Source organism: Pan paniscus, chromosome 12 (assembly GCF_029289425.2).
Source record: "Pan paniscus chromosome 12, NHGRI_mPanPan1-v2.0_pri, whole genome shotgun sequence".
Classification (NCBI taxonomy): domain Eukaryota; kingdom Metazoa; phylum Chordata; class Mammalia; order Primates; family Hominidae; genus Pan; species Pan paniscus.
The window spans coordinates 54,875,697-54,891,616 of NC_073261.2; the positions used below are offsets into that span (position 1 = coordinate 54,875,697).

General features: G+C 51.5%; 1 protein-coding gene across 15 annotated transcripts in view; it reads right to left on the reverse strand.

The window, feature by feature from the left end:
* DYSF (dysferlin) overlaps positions 1-15,920 on the reverse strand; it is a 234,636-nt gene that overhangs the window by 172,112 nt on the left and 46,604 nt on the right. For all 15 annotated transcript variants that reach the window (XM_063594854.1, XM_003808180.8, XM_003808176.8 and 12 more), the window contains exons 4-5: positions 9,790-9,895; positions 1,192-1,306 (exon numbers count right to left, since the gene is read on the reverse strand). In XM_063594854.1, coding sequence (XP_063450924.1) covers positions 1,192-1,306; positions 9,790-9,895 — 221 coding nt within the window. The remainder of the gene's footprint in view (positions 1-1,191; positions 1,307-9,789; positions 9,896-15,920) is intronic.

Here is a 15,920-nt window from a genome sequence, read left to right on the forward strand (position 1 = left end):
GAAATAGCTGTGGGGCCCAGTGGCACCTGTTCCTTCTCACCACCTCCCAGGCGTGTCTGGAAACCTCCACTGATTGGCCTGCACCTAACTCTGTCAGATCCACCTCAACACGGTCCCAGAGTATTCGGACCCTCCCCACTCCCCACCCTCTGCCACCACGGGCACCTCTCCTTCCTCCCCGAGCCCACTCCAGCTGCACAGCTCAGGATTACCAGGTTACTCCAGTCCAGACTGATCTCCCATCTCTAAGCTCGGACAGTGCTGAGCCCCAACAAGACAGCTCTGCTCTGCCGACCTCACCACAGAGCCCTGTGCTGGGCTGGCCCCAGGTCAGGCACAGGGCACACTCAATTGAGACATGGGCTGCTCCGGTTTTAATGCTGTGCTTGCTTCTAGCTCCCTTCAGTAAGAGAAAAACTCTAGAATCTTTCCCATGGGCAAGTGCCCACTAGACCGTCTATGTAGCTTCCTCCCAACCCCAGCAGGCTGGACCACATGGAGGCTCCCACGCCCAGGCCCACCAGTGGAGAGCCAGCCACCCCGGGCTGGGTCCTCGCTTGACCAGCCTGGCAGAACCAAGTGAAGAGAGCTGAGACAGGCATAGCACTTAGCTAACTTAGTCTGCTCCCTTCACAAATAATCTATGGACCCAGAGAGGGAAAGTAATCAGCCCAAAGTCACACAGAGACTCAGTGTCAAAGGCAGGACTGGAACCCTGAAGTTCAGTTCAGGGCTCTTTCAAGAAAAAAACTAGTTCTTTTGTCACACACCATCACCAAAGGCCTGCTGGGTGCCGAGGCAGGGAAACATTCGGTTCTGGGGAGTTTGTGGGGCCTCAGGTATCACCTGGGCCAGACCCCGTCCCCACACACCCTTCTCAGAACTGCACAGCTCAGAACACCCAGCCTGGGCTCAGCCCCGTCCCCAGGCAGCTGGGGCTTGGAGGCATCCTCACATTACTCCCTGCACTGCCCAAGGGAACGTGCCTGCTGCCCCTTCTTTCTGCATGGCAGAAGGCAACCCTCAGGACTTCCCACCCACTGCACCCTCTTCTTTCCAGGCCTGGGCAGCCTCCAACCTGGGGAGGGCAGCAAAGGCTGGGAAGCCTCGCTGCAGCTCCCAGCCCCCAGGCTCAAGTGCCACTGCCGGCCTTCTTGCTGGGGCCCAGCCAGGCCAACGTGGGCTACCCACCTGCCACTACATCCAGGTCAGGCAGAGTCGGGGAGGGCTCCAGAGGAGTAGGGGGCGGGAACAGGGGCACAGCTCCAGGCAGCGGTGTGTAGGACACCTGCAGGACCAGCGAGGCCTGGAAGAGATGAGACGTGGGGGACAGGTTGGTGCGCTGGCCTTGGACCACTGCCCTCCAGTATCTTCCCTGTTTTTGGCATCCCTCCACCAAGGAATATGACTCTGACAAGAGCCAGGTTTGCAGGAGTCTGTGGCAAAGCCACCCCCAGGGACCTATCAGCATAGTCAGGTGGTTCGAAGCACAGAATCCGGGGTCAGTTTCCACCACTCAGGAGCTGTGTGACCTTAGGCAAGATCTGTGACATCCCTGTGCCTCAGTTTCCTCATCTATAAAACGGGTTAGTCATAGCAATAGCACCTTCCTCACAGGTCAAATGTGAAGCAAATTAGTTGATGTAGCACGTAGTGGACTTCTGCAAATGAATCAGGGATCCAACCTCACCTGCAGGATTTTTCCCACTATCCACTTGGCCTGTCTTCAGGAAAATGTCCCTTTGGCCACTCTGCTCAGTCAATGGCTTGCCCCTACTTCTCCAGGGACAACTCAGCTTTGCTCTGCTTTGCTCGGGCTGCAGCTAGCACTGAGAGGGTCTCAGGGTGCTGCCAGGCTTGCAGAGCCCTCTTCCTTCCTGCCCCCCACCACATCCTCAGCTGCCCCGGCTTGCACCGGCCAGAGAGGAGAGGGACTGGTGACATCCCTCACAGGCGAGGTTGGGTTGCCCATGCGCCCACCCCACCCCAACCCTCACCCTGAACCTGGGAACGGCACAACCTCAGCAGGATCTGCAGCCTGGCTGCTCCCGGGCCTGCCTGAGTCCTGCCCTGGCTCCACAGGTCCAGCAAGCCTCCTGGGGCAGCCAATCTCTCAAATTAGTGCAACGGATACTCTAAGAAAGTTTGGGAAGCACAGAAAGCTTAAAGAGGAAAAATAAGGCAAAAGAAAACCAATTGTCCATAATTCCCTGACTCCACATTCCAGTTCTCTCCAATCTTTCAAACAAATAGTAGACAGGTCTGCTGTATGCAAAATGATTTTCTTTTACTGAATGTCAGGCAATAAGCTCTCCCCAGGTTTTGACAAACCCTTTATAAACACAATTTTTCCTGAGGCATAATGTCCCTCTGAGTGGCTCTGGCACAGTTCACTGGACCTTTCTGCTGAATGATGTTAGGGACGTCCAGGGACTCACGGAGCAAACTCAGTCCCAAGAGAGAAGGGCCTGAAGGCTCCCGACATACTCAGCTCTTGAGCTTGAACTCTCCAGACTGGGGCCTGGGGACAGCCACACTAAGGAGAGCAGCACTGGTGGAAAGCAGGGCTCAGAACACTGAGGAAGGAGACAAGAGCTAGCTCAGCATCCCAGGAGACCCAGGAGGAGGTCAACAAAGGCAACTGAGACCCTTGAATTCCCTCACCCAAGGAATGAACATAACCTGCCCTGTGGGTTCCTGAATCACCACCAGGTGTCGCCACGTGAGCAGCCAGTCCCTTCAGCTCCTGCAACTCGTGGAGGGGAAAAGAAGAAAGTCCTCCCCTCCGCCCAGATGCCACACCTGACTCCTAGAGATGCCAGTTCAGTAGGTCTAGGGCGGGCCTGGGTATTTGCACTTTTAACAACTGTCCTGGGACTTTCTTCCACTTCAGCAAAAGGTAAGTTGGGCTCTTTGGAGAAATAACTACTTCCAGGGCTAGGGCAGGGAAGATACAAGATGAGCCTGGACCATCTTCTTGCACCAGAAAGGAAGGAAATGCTCAATGAATGACTGATTCTTAAAAACACATCAAAAGAGCCTGGGCGAGGTGGTTCATGCCTGTAATCCCTTTGGGAGGCCGAGCCAGGAGGATCTCTTGAGGTCAGGAGTTTGAGACCAGCCTGGCCAACATGGTGAAACCCCATCTCTACTAAAAATACAAAAATATTAGCCAGGCATGGTGGCGTGCACCTGTAATCCCTGCTACTCAGGAGGCTGAGGCAGGAGAATCGCTTGAACCTTGGAGGCAGAGGTCGCAATGAGTCGATCACACCACTGCACTCCAGCCTGGGTTACAGAGCAAGACTCTGCCTCAAAAACATAAAATAAAATAATAAATAAATAATAAAAAGTAAAAACAGGTCAAAAGGACACAGAAGCCAACTTTCAAGAGCTCCCACAGGCCAAATCTGAGACAACAGAAACATGAAAATACATAATAACAGTAACAGATTAAACAATTGAATAAAATAGAAATACCCAAATTCATACCACAGTAAATAAATAGGAGAGGAGAAAGCTTTTCCTGACCACGAAATGCCAACTGACTAATGCGGGAAAAATAACTGAGAATATCACTATTTAGCAATCATCAAAGCAATAATGAATTCAACCAAGAAACAGCAGTGATATTAAAACTCCTGGGTACGGCCAGGTACAGTGGCTCACAACTATAATCCCAGCACTTTGGGAGGCTGAGACAGGAGGATTTCTTGAGCCCAGAGTTCAAAACCAGCCTGGACAACATAGTGAGACCCTCATCTTTACAAAAAACAAAAAATTAGCCAGGCGTGGTGGCCCACGCTTGTAGTTCCAGCTACTCAGGAGGCTGAGGTGGGAGAATCACTTGAGCCTGGGAGGTCAAGGCTGCAGTGAGCCATGATTACACCACTGCATTCCAGCTGGGCAACAGAATGAGACCTGTCTCAAAACAAAAACAAAAACACTTCATGACGGCTGGGCACAGTGGCTCATGCCTGTAATCCCAGCACTTTGGGAGGCCGAGGTGGGTGAATCACCTGAGGTCAGGGGTTCAAGACCAGCCTGGCCAACATGGTAAAACCCCCCATCTCTATAAAAATACAAAAAAAAAGCCAGGTGTGGTGGCATGCCCCTGTAATCCCAGCTACTCGGGAGGCTGAGGTGGGAGGATTGGTTGAACCCGGGAGGCAGAGGCTGCAGTGAGCCAGGATCGTGCCACTGCACTCCAGCCTGGGCAGCAGAGTGACACACCGTCTCAAAAAAAGTAAAAATACAAATACAAAACAACAGCTCATAGAACTCACAGGTAAAGGTTAGATGACAAAGAGGATATTACAAAGTCACAAAATTCTGACATGAGAAAGGGGAGTAGATGAACGATTAGCGGGGACACCCAGCAAATGCTAGTGTAATCAAATGATCACAGTTAACAGTGTGGTAACCAAACAAATCACAATCATCCCACCTGATAGGGCACAAAGACAGCCACGCAGCGTCAGTGTTACACTCACACCCAAGACACACAGCCTAAATCTAAACACAGGAAACATCAGACAAAACCAATGTGGGGGACATTCTACAAATAATTGGCCAGAATTTCAAAAAAATATCCAGCTACAAGGTTATAAAAGTCAAAGAAAGACTGAGGAATTATTCCAAATGGAAGGAAACTGAAGAAACAAAACAACTAGGTGCAACACATGAGCCTTAGTGGGATCCTTCTGCTACAAAGGACACTGGGAAAAATGGATGAGCCGCGACTGGGGTCTGGGGATTAGACGAGAGTGCTGTGTCCACGTTAATTTCATCGTTTGGAAGGCTGTGTTGTGGTTATGCAGGAGAAAGTCCTTAACTGGAGAACACACACTCAAGTTCAGAATGATGGGCCAGGAGGTTGGCACCCTCATGTCAAATGGCTTAGGACAAAATACTCTTTGTACCATACTTGGCAACTTTTGTCTAGATCTTAAATACTTCCAAATAAAAGGTTTTGAAAATCTGCTTCTTTTTAGGAATAGCCACAGGAATCTCCTTAGGCAGAGACAAATAAAGCCCCCTGCCCATCCATGCTGACTCCGGCCCTCCAAGATTAGCATGAGGTCAGGACCAGCTGCATAATGTGCAAGCCCAGCACAAATGAAAATGCAGAGCCCCTTATTCCAAAATCAAAAACTAGTTGGGCGTGGTAGCCACGCTTGTAGTCCCAGCTACTCAGGAGGCTGAGGCGAGAGGATCACTTGAGCCTACTTGAGCCCCGGAGGTCAAGGATGCAGTGAGCTTTAAGAATTTCAAGATGGAAACAGTAGAGAATTAAGCCAAGCACGAGGCCCTTGTGAGCGCAGGGCTCCGTGCAGTGGCCCCAGAGGCCAGGCCTGTGGGGGGTGTTTGTTTGACTTGGCCTGAGTTGGGCCCACATCTGAAAGATGAACACTGAGGGCCCTGCGTGACATGTCTGGCCTGACCCATTCATTCATTAACTCACATATTCATTCCCTCTACGTGTGTGTGTGCGCGCGCACACGTGCCTGTGTGTTGGGCACCTGCCAGGGCCAAACACACTGTTCAAGATTCTGGGGACGCTTCCATAAATAAGGCAAAGGTCCCTGCCCCCATGGAGCTGATGTCTTGGCAGAGAAGACAGACAATAAATAATAAACAAAATAAATACATAAAGAAAAGAGTATGTTAGAAAGAAAAGAAAAAGTAAACCAGAGCAAGAAGGATCAGGGGAATGAGACATTTTGCAGATTGCAGTGTTAAATCAAGCGGTCTGAGTGGACCCCAGTGAGCTGAGGAGAGTTAAGCAAAAACTTGAAGGGGCCACACCTGGGCTGCCCTTGGGCCTCTGACCTTGGAAACAGGTCCCCTGGAAGAGCGCCCCTTCCTGTTTCTAGGGGCTCACCCTGCTATCCACTCACTGCACACCACCTGGGGGCTTCTATACACCATCTCTGTGAGAGGTGGAGCCGCCGGAGTGTAACTCCTCCACACCGTGCCCCGTGCCAGCTCCTCAGCACTGGGGCTCGGGAGCAGCCCTCTCCGGGATGCAGACAGGAGCAGCCCTCTCCAGAGAGAGGGCTCCAGAGACCACTTAGGCAGCCCCTTCTGGGGTTTCCTGAGCATCCGGTGTTTCTACACCGACAGCTCCACACCAACCTCCTGAAGAACTGGCACCATCCAGGTTGCTCTGGGCCCTTGAATGAGACTTCCAGCACAGGTCTGTCTTCTAGCTGCCCATCAGAGAGCCACAGGGACATCCCTGCAGCTCCAGAGGCTCTGGAGCTCAGGGTCTAGAACAGACCTCAGCACTAGGAGGCGGGCCCCAGGGACCATGGCTTCAGGATCTGATGGTGAATACTGAAGTTCTTTGGCTCTGCTGAGGCTCTTAAGGGAAAGTGGGCGTGTCTGTGGGCCCCACCCAGGACCAGGACCTTGTACCCTCACCATGACATCACAGCTCAACCCCTGTCTCCTTCTCTAGACAAATAGAGCTGAGATTTTCTTCCTGGGGGATATATGTGAGCCCTGTGCTCTCCCGGACTACACAACCTGGGCCTAGAGCTCCCAGTGGGACCTTCCTCAAGGTCCTCCACATCACGGGTCCCGCGCCTGACAGCCCAGGTCCTCAGGTCTCCAACCCAGCAGCACTCCAGGGTTCTCCACGCACAAGGCCATTGTCAGTCAATCGTGTGTCCACCAAACACGCTGCCCTGGAGCAGGGTAACCTTGGTCGCCCTCGTCTGCTGCCTTGGGGCCCACAATCAACGAGATCAGCAGAACTTGAGACTCCTGTCTTGCCCCAGGCTAAGAGGGCTCAGGAAACTGAAGGCGAATGACCTCCTCAGACCCTCCCTGGCTGTGACCCTCCTCCAGGTTATGTGGTCAGGCTCTGGGGTCCTTCGCCCACCCTGCCATGCCCAGCCCATTGTGCGCCACCTACTTCCTCGACCACAGCTCTCCAACACTGAGCTCATCAAAACCAAAACCCAGACCAGCCCACTCTCACCTCCCCTAACACATGTGTCCCGTGTGGACAAGACAGGCCTGATATGTGCATGGCCCTCACTAACCTCTCCCTCAGACAACCTCCAGAAGCAGGCAGAGGGTAGCTGTGGCCCTGAGCTGATACAGGGTTGGTTGGCAGAAGCTCCAAACCTTTGAAGAAAGCTCAGGGACTCACTGAGCACTGTCCTGCCCGCCTCAGGTCCCCGCTCCCAACACACAGTGCCCTCCTGGCTTCCCTGACCCACACACCACTGGGCTTCGTGGGCTCTTGTCCTCCTTTGTGATCCGATTCTGGCTTTAAGGCCCGGGTGATGCCGACTGAGTTTTCTCCATGTATCCACACCTTCCTGAGTGAGCTCCTCTTAAAATACATCTGAGAGGATGCTGCTTCTTTTCCTCCATGTGTGTCCTAAATCCCCATGGCCTGGAGGTTCCTCCAGGACTGGGGGAGTGTTTTCCCCATCAACCTAGCAGCTGTCAGAGGGTAGATTTGGCACATAGCCAGATCCTCCATGGCACACAGCCCAGCGTGCTATATCTGAAGGGACTTGGGTGAGAACACTGAGCAAAAGGCAAACGGGGTCTGCAGTCAGCCTGCGGCAGGACTCCCGGCCTCCCCCACGCCTCTCAGTCTGCCAGAGTTTCCTAAGGATCCCACTGGCTCTGTGTTCACTCGTATCACCCCATCAGCAGGTTCTTTGGCCCTTAGAGGCAACTGTGAGCTACAATGAAATGGGGGCACCTGGCATGCTCTGCTGATTGGGCTTAGCTCAGAAATGAGGTCTCAGTGAGCGGCCAGCGAGAACCCTCAATGTTGTTGGCTGTCTGTCCCTGCCAAGCACACCCCCAGTTATCCCTGCCTCGCACTACAGTGCAGCCAGCCCAGGTCCCAGGCAGGAAGCCCCAGCCCAAAGGGACATATGACCTGTCTGGGGCTGCACTGTGACCTTAATGCCATCACATGGACTAGAATCTAGTCCTAGACCCTCTGTACAGGTGAGGACTGCCTCCTGGGCAACAGGGAGGAGGCTCCCCCACTCCATTTCCAGCCTGTGCTCAGCTAGTGGGGCTCAACCCAGCAGGGTCCAGCACTCTCTCCCATCCGCCACCTCCTGGATCTCACACACTCTTTTTGGAGACATGGTTGGTGAAGGATTGTAAAGCTCTGCAGACAGCCAGGAATCCCCAGCCAGGGAAGAGAAGGCAGCAGGCTCCCCACTGGTAAACATGAAGCCCAGACAGTGTGGGAACAAGGAGCAGGAGGAGGCGAAGGGAGTTATGGAGGGGATGGCTCCAGCCTGGCACGGCTCATGAATAGGGACCAGCTATGGAAAACTCTGCCTTGGGGCTGGACAGGCCTTTGAGGTTGGAAGGGACCGAAGGGCAGGAAACACCAGAGTCATGGATGCACACAGAGCTGGAGTGGAGAGATGCTGGTGTCCCAGCAAGGAAGTGAGAACCAAGCCTGACTCCAAGGCTTTCTCTCGCCAGCTACCTTGATACCTATCATCCCTCCATCTGTGTCCCGTGCCTTGAGGGTTGGGTCTGAGCCTCCTCAGGACCCCTGAAGGGGTAGTTCCAGAACCCCTTGGGGTCCTCCTTGACCACAGGGAGTGTTAAGAGACAGGAGGCTCAAACGGAGGATGAGAGGGGACTCAGGGTGATGGAGACAGGCTCAGTGAATACTGCTCTAAACCAGAACATTCTGCCAGTGAGCCCTGTGTGGGAAACGGATGGACTTTCCTGGGAAGTGACATCTTCCATCAAGGGAGCAGCCCAGCCATCCCCAGCCTAAGACCCCTTGGGAGCAAAGTCCAGCACCGAGAGGGCAGCAGACTGAGAGTTCAGTGAACCAGGAGTCCATCCACAGCCATTCCACCAGAGGGTCTAGGGGATGAGCTCCTGGTCCAGGCCCCCATGGGAACAGCCACTGACTATGTGACTTCAGTGGTTCCTTTTCTCTAGGTCTCAGCATCCAGTCTCGTTCCATTCAGAGATCTGCCCAGACCGGCTACTTCCTGACTCACCCAGCCAGCCAGCAGCCCCGGCCTCACACACCCGCCACGGGGCAGTACAGCTGCCCTGTCTGAGAGAAGTCAGGGCCTGAATCCCCCAGGCCTCACAGGGCAGAAGTAGTTCCAATCCATGGTTCCTGGTACATCCTGGAAGGCGGGGCTAACCCACAGGAGAGGTCAGGAATTCTACCAGGAAGAGAGAACCCTACAGGGTATATTTAGCTCACTAAAAATAACAGGCAGAGAGGAGGGCTGGGAATTGTCTGATTGGACTTGGGGAGCACTGAGAAGGCCGGGGAGGGGCAGGAAGAACAACGGAGGAAAAGGAAGAGGGTCCTGGTGGGCAGGGGAGAGGGCTCTTTCCCTCCATCCCTCATGCCCTGTGACCCAGATGGTTCAGAGATTCTGAATCTGGAGAAGAGGGCTGGATGGTGAGGGAGGAAGGGAGGTCTGCCAGGGAGACTAGGTGGGCTATAGCCAAGGCTGACCAGGAAGCTGGGGACAGGAGGTGGCCAGACCGGCAGCACCAGACCAAGGGGCAGGCCAAGCTGCTGCGAGCCAAGGCTGACTTGAGCCCTGCAGGTGGGGTCAGGGCTCCCTCTGCCCTTCCCATCCCCCCTAGTCCAGTGCCCCTCCAGACACTGCAAACTCTGGTCAGGGAGGGCCAGGCCTGCTTCAAGGGAGCTGAAGTCAGATGCATGTCTGGGGTCAGAATGGCAAGGCCCAAAGAGGAAGCCACCTGGCAATGCCTTGGACCTTAACCTGGCAGAGGCTGATGGGCACTTACCCCTGTGGGCTGCTTCTTGGTGTCCAGCAGGGGGGCATTGAAGCTGGCGGACAGACTAGGGGTGGCGAGGACCTCTCGGAGTGGGACCTTGGCTTCCCCCAGGAACCTGAGAGGAGAGAGAAGTCAAATGTAGAAAACTAGCCTAAGGCACCCTGGCTCTTCTGCCAGACCCCTCACTGCCACCACTCAGATGAGGCTGATCTGCCTAGACCACACAGTCACCCAGCACCCCACGAGGGCTCTCCTGCACCCCCACACCCAGTCACCACCATGCACCATCCCTGGAAGGCCTGGCCCCTAGGGAAATACTTGGGCATAGGAAGGGGTAAGAGATACCTTTCCTTCTCCAAGGTCCACCTTGACCCCTTCCTGCCCCTCCCCAGAGGCCCAGCCACGCCTCCCCAGAGATGAAGGGTTGTCTTCCCATGAGCCCTTGACAGTCCACCAGGTCAGTATCTCATCACCCCCACACTGCCCCTGAGCCCCAGCAGATCATATGACCCATGTCTACACAGGCCGTCTGTATTGGAATCCCAGGGCTCCGCCGGCAGTGATTGATTGTACATGAAAAGCAAGGAAAGCTTCCTGTCTTCAGGGACAGGGAGAAAAGGATATTGGGGCAGGGGAAACCGGCCCCACTCCTGAGAGGCCCTGGGCGGTCCACACCACACGCACCAGAGGCTGCATTTCTGACTGACAGGAGGGGTGGGGCACATGTATGGGCTATTAGGAAAGAGTAGGTCAGCAGCGCGATGGTTGGCACATGCTCCCTTCAAAGAGAGCAGAGGAAGCTATGAAGTGGGCTCACCATATAGTCTGCCCCTCTGTAGAGGCAGCAGGAAACCATGGGCAGTGAGTGGCCTGTGACTGTAGGAACCTGTCGCCTGGTGTCTGTGTGTGACTTCTGCTTGCCTCCCTGAGAAATGGACTTACCCTGAACATTACTGTCAGGGCACAAGGCCATGTTAGGCTGGTGAACAGCCACAGGTGTACTTATTAACTGCTTTTTCCTGATGGATGAACAGCACACCTGTCATCTGGGCTCATCCCTTTTCTGGTCTCTGCAAATATTGATTGGAATATAGATTTTTATGACCCTATCAAATAAAGCTGCAACCTCGACCTAACTAGGTGATTTTTAAAACTGACTACTCACACTGAGATACTACTTCACATCCATTAGGATGGCTATTATAAACACACACACACACAGAGAGAGAGATGGAGAGAAAAATCACAAGTGTTGGCCAGGATATGGAGAAACTGGAATGCTTGTGCATGGTGTGTAGGGATGTAAACGGTGCAGCCACTGTGGGAAACAGCATAGCAGTTACTCAAAAAATTAAACCTAGAATTAGCATATGATCAAGCAATTCCACTTCTAGTTATATACCCCCAAAAAAATTGAAATCAGGGACCTAGATATTTGCACATCTGTGTTCACAGCAGTATTATTCACAATAGCCAAGAGGTGTAAGCAAACCAAGTCTCCATCAACAGAGGCATAAACAAGATGTGGTCCATCCATAAAATGGAATATTATTCAGTCTCAAAAAAGAAGATTCAGACACATGCTACAACATGGATGGACCTTGGAGACATTCCGCAAAGTGAAATCAGCCAGTCACAAAAAGACAAATATTGTATGAGGTAGCTAGAGTAGTCAAATTCATAGAAAGTAGAATGGTGGCTGCTACAAGCTGGGGGGAGGAGGAAGTGAGGATTTATTATTGAACAGTTACAGAGTTTCAGTTTTAGAAGATGAGAACATTCTGGAGGTGGACGGTGGGAATGACTGCATGACATCGTGAATGCATGTAACGCCACTGAAATGTATGCTCACAAATGGTTAAAATGGTAGCGTTTATGTCGATTTATCATAATAAAACTTAAAATTAAAAACTAGCCACTTATTTAAGCTTCTCAACAATGAAATCCCTCTTTTTCCATCCTTCTTGAAAGCAACAGACTCTGCCGCCTTGCTCGTGCCCTTGCTAGCAAGGCAGTAAATGTAATATACGCTCAAGGTCCATTTTCTAACCCTTCCTGAAAGAAGGGGATAGAGGGGGAGAGATATTCACTAATATTCAATCCAGGGTTTGAAACCTCCTCACAGTGTTAGGAGACATATTTTCTAGAATGTGAACTGATTTGTGTTCCATTCCTTCACAGCATGGAGCAGGATTTTTACCATCACTTAATAAGCTGGGGATCCTGGAGTGTCTCCATCCTAGGGGCTAGTGCCAGAAGGTACCCGTCAGTATGTTGACTGAATTGTCCTCAGGACCCAGACAATGTCAAAAAGACCAGACAGTAGGTATAGAGGATGCATGAGTCCATGCGACATCAGAGATCAGAGTAACCCTGCCCATCACGAGAAAACTGGGGTGGCAGAGGGGAGTGACTTGTTCAAGCAGGAGAATGGCTGAGTCAGCCCCAGGACCCGGGTATCTAGGTTCCCTGTCAATCCCCTAGAGCACTGAGGCTTCTCTCCTTGGGGACTGGGAGGCAGGGCCCAAGGAGGCCTCATGGACCAGAGAGCTGTACATGGCAGCTGGAGCTCCAGCTTAGGAGCCCTCAGGACTGAGCAGAGCAGAGTTAGCAGCCAGGTCATAGGGTGCCGAGAAAAGCCAGACCTCCTCTGCCTCCCTTGCGGTTGTCCAGCCCTCCCAGCCCAGGGAGAATTCCCAGAAGTGGGTCAGGGAACAATGGCAGGAAATGCAGAAGGAAGTAGCACCCCCACCCCTGCCAGCCTGGGGTGCCTCTTGGATGCCCAAGAGACAGCAGCCAGGGTTGACTGCTTGTTATTTCCTCCCTGAAATGCTTTTTGGGGCCATGAAATGCACCCCCAAACCCTGCTATCGGCCTGGGGGCAAGTCCCTCCAAGAAGGATGGCTTCACCAGCCCCCACTCCTGTAGGAGGAAGGGCTGGAAATAGCAGAGCAGGCTGCCTCTCCCGCAGTATAAGGAGCAGGCTGTGGTAGTCAAGTTCACAAGAGTCAGAAATTCAGAGCCTCCCAGGAAGCATTGCTCAGGGAGGAGAGGTGGGGGGCGCAGAAGAGGGACCCCTGGGAGGCTAGAGGGGTCTGAGGTTGGTCACAGAAAACCCAGAAGGCCACTCATCATTCATCCATTCATTTCACAGGGATGGAGGAGATGTGGCTTTATCCAGGGGCCTCTAGGTCTGGGGCCCTTGAGGAGACCCGCCCCATCTGGAGTCAGACTGAGGCACAGGCTCCAGGGCCAGGTGCCCTCTGCTCATCAGGGATGCTGCACTCTCAGTCGGCACCAACCAGGGGCCTGGCAAGTGGCAGACAGGATTCCAGAGGCTCAGATGAGGCAAGGAGGGGGCCAGGGGTCCTGCACAGGGCCAGCTATGAGTGTGTGCAGAGCAGAGCCTACATGGGTGGAAATGACACCCGTGGGTCCTGGCCACACCCCCTGCAGCCCACATGGAGGAAAACACCACAGGTGCTCCCAGCCTCCTCAGACCTCTTGGCTAGCTGTGCTCTGGAGCCATTGGAATGTGGGGGGTGGAGAAGTGTGGGGACCGAAAGAGCCGCTGCCATCCCAAAGAAAGAGAAGGCAGGAACTGGCATGGGCAAGGGAAGGAGAGGCCAAGGCAGCTTGCGGTCTGACAGGGCACATGCTTTTCCTCCGTAGAAAAAGAACTAGTTCCCAAACTCACCATCCAGGGGTGCTACTACTGCCATATGGCAGAAGGGAAGGAGGCATGGGTGGCCCCCAAACCTTAGCCTTAGGCAGCATGTGGGAGGGTGGGAATCATGGTGACCAAGTCATTTTATTTTAATAAAGCACAAAGAAATCAAAACAATTTTATTTTAAAACATTGGGTCTTATTACATCATTGTAAGAACAAAACAAAACACAGGAGGCAATTCACGTGTCCATCATAGACAACAGGTAAATACAGTACATTCATACAATGGAACACTAGACAGCTATAACAATAATGGGGAATTATTCACTTACGTGGAAAATCTTCAAGATACACTGTTAAGTGATAAAACAAGGTGCAAAAGAGCATGTATAATAAGCTACTTGCTGCATAAAAAAGAGGAAAGTTAGAATCTATATGGGCGATTAAGCAATAATATAAGATCTCTGGAATGATCCATAAGAAACTAAGAAGAGGGGTTACTTGTTAGGGAACAGCAAGAACTGGGCAGATCAGGGACAAAGAGGCCAGGGAGAATTTTCACTGCACTTTTAAATATAGTTTCTGTTTTTATAACTTCTTAAAGTTTTTACCAACGTAAAAAATTAAATTTAAAAACAAAACATAAAAACTCCTTAAAAATCTTAGAATTTATTCATTCAACAAATACTTATTTAGTATGTCCAACAAAATACAGTCTCTGACCTCATGGAACTTCCATGCTAATAATAGCAACTCTCTTATTAATGAAACCAGCTTTGCAAAAATTATAAAAATGAGAGAATGATGACAGTGAAAGAGATCTGACCCAACCGACTCCATCTTGCCTTTAATCTCCAAAATGCCCTTATTCATTCGTGGGCATAGGCCAGCTAACCATAGAAAATTTTAGTTTATAGTTTAACTTTGAAACAAAGATGAAAACAGCCCTTTCCAGAAACAACCCTCGTCCTTGCCTGGAGACCAGAGTAACTTTGTAAAACTCAGATTAGCCACAAGCTTAGGAATTATGACTCAGGAGTCATGCAGCCAGAGGCCACGGGATTCCTAGCCTCCCCAGCTGCTCCTGTGGATAACGTCACTATTGTAGAACCTAAGATTGGTGTTTGAGGTATTTTTCAGACACTGCATTCCTGCTGGCACTACCTAGACTGGTAAACTGGCTCATCTGGTCATGTGGTCCCCACCCAGGAATTGACTCATGGCTAGAGGACAGCCTCAACTTCCGGTGATTCCATCCCTGACCCAACAAATCAGCACTCCTATTCCCTAGCCCCCTGCCCACCTGTGGCAGGCCAGATCTCGCTAACAGCTGAACAGGCAGGTCTTCATAACAGCTGTTTCAGCACTGACTGAGTGGTGAAGTTAAACATTCAAAGCTGATAGAGCCAGCGCCATCACACAAAGGCTGGAATGTAACAAGAGCCCACCAAGAGTTTTGCCCAGGCCTTTCCGGGGACTTGAAGCATGACAAGATAACAAAGGAATTCTTAACAGGACCCATTTAGGATTAAACAAGTTTTTACTGGGGGTCTGAAGAAACTCCCCAGGCCTCAACAATCAAGTTTTATTGGGGGTCTAAAGGAGCTCCCCAAACCTCCATGATTTAGCAGGAGACAAGCGAAGGATAATCACCCCTGGCCCCTAGACCCACCTAGATTAAGTAAATTTACTGAGGCTCCAGAGGAAGGTCTTCAAAACTCAGACCTGAGTTTTAGTTATAGATTCAAAGAAGTTAGACACTTATGTCTTTAGAAGAATGCACGCTTACATGTAGAGATATAGCTTAGAAGGTATATAAGCTCTGGAAAACTTTGTAATTTCGAGTTGATCTGCTGATATTTTCCAGGCCTTCTGCCTGCACCTGATTACAGAAATAAACTCTCTTCTTTCCCAGTTCATCTTCATCTCATTATTGGGCCATGAGAATAAGCAGCCAGACCCTCAGTTTGGTCTGGGAACACACCTGTATTAGTCTGTTCTCACACTGCTAATAAAGATATACCTGAGACTGGGTAATTCAGAAAGGAAAGAGGTTTAATTGACTCACAGTTCAGCAGGGTTGGGGAGGCCTCATGAAACTTACAATCATGGGGGAAGGGGAAGCAAACATGTCCTTCTTTACATGGCAGCAGCAAGAAGTACAGAGTGAAGTGGGGGAACCACTTTATAAAACCTCAGATCACGAGAACCGGGTGAAGATAACTGTCCCCATGATTCAATTACCTACCACTGGGTCCCTCCCACAGCACATGGGGATTGTGAGAACTACAGCTCAAGATGAGATTTGGGTGGGGACACAGCCAAACCATATCACCACCAAACAGTCTTTAAAAAACTCTAGCCTCTGAATTTTCGAGGAGGCTGATTTGAGTAAGAATAACACTCCAGTCTCCCATTTAGCCAGCTCAGTATTAAACTCTTTTTCTGTTGCAATTCCCCTGTCTTGATA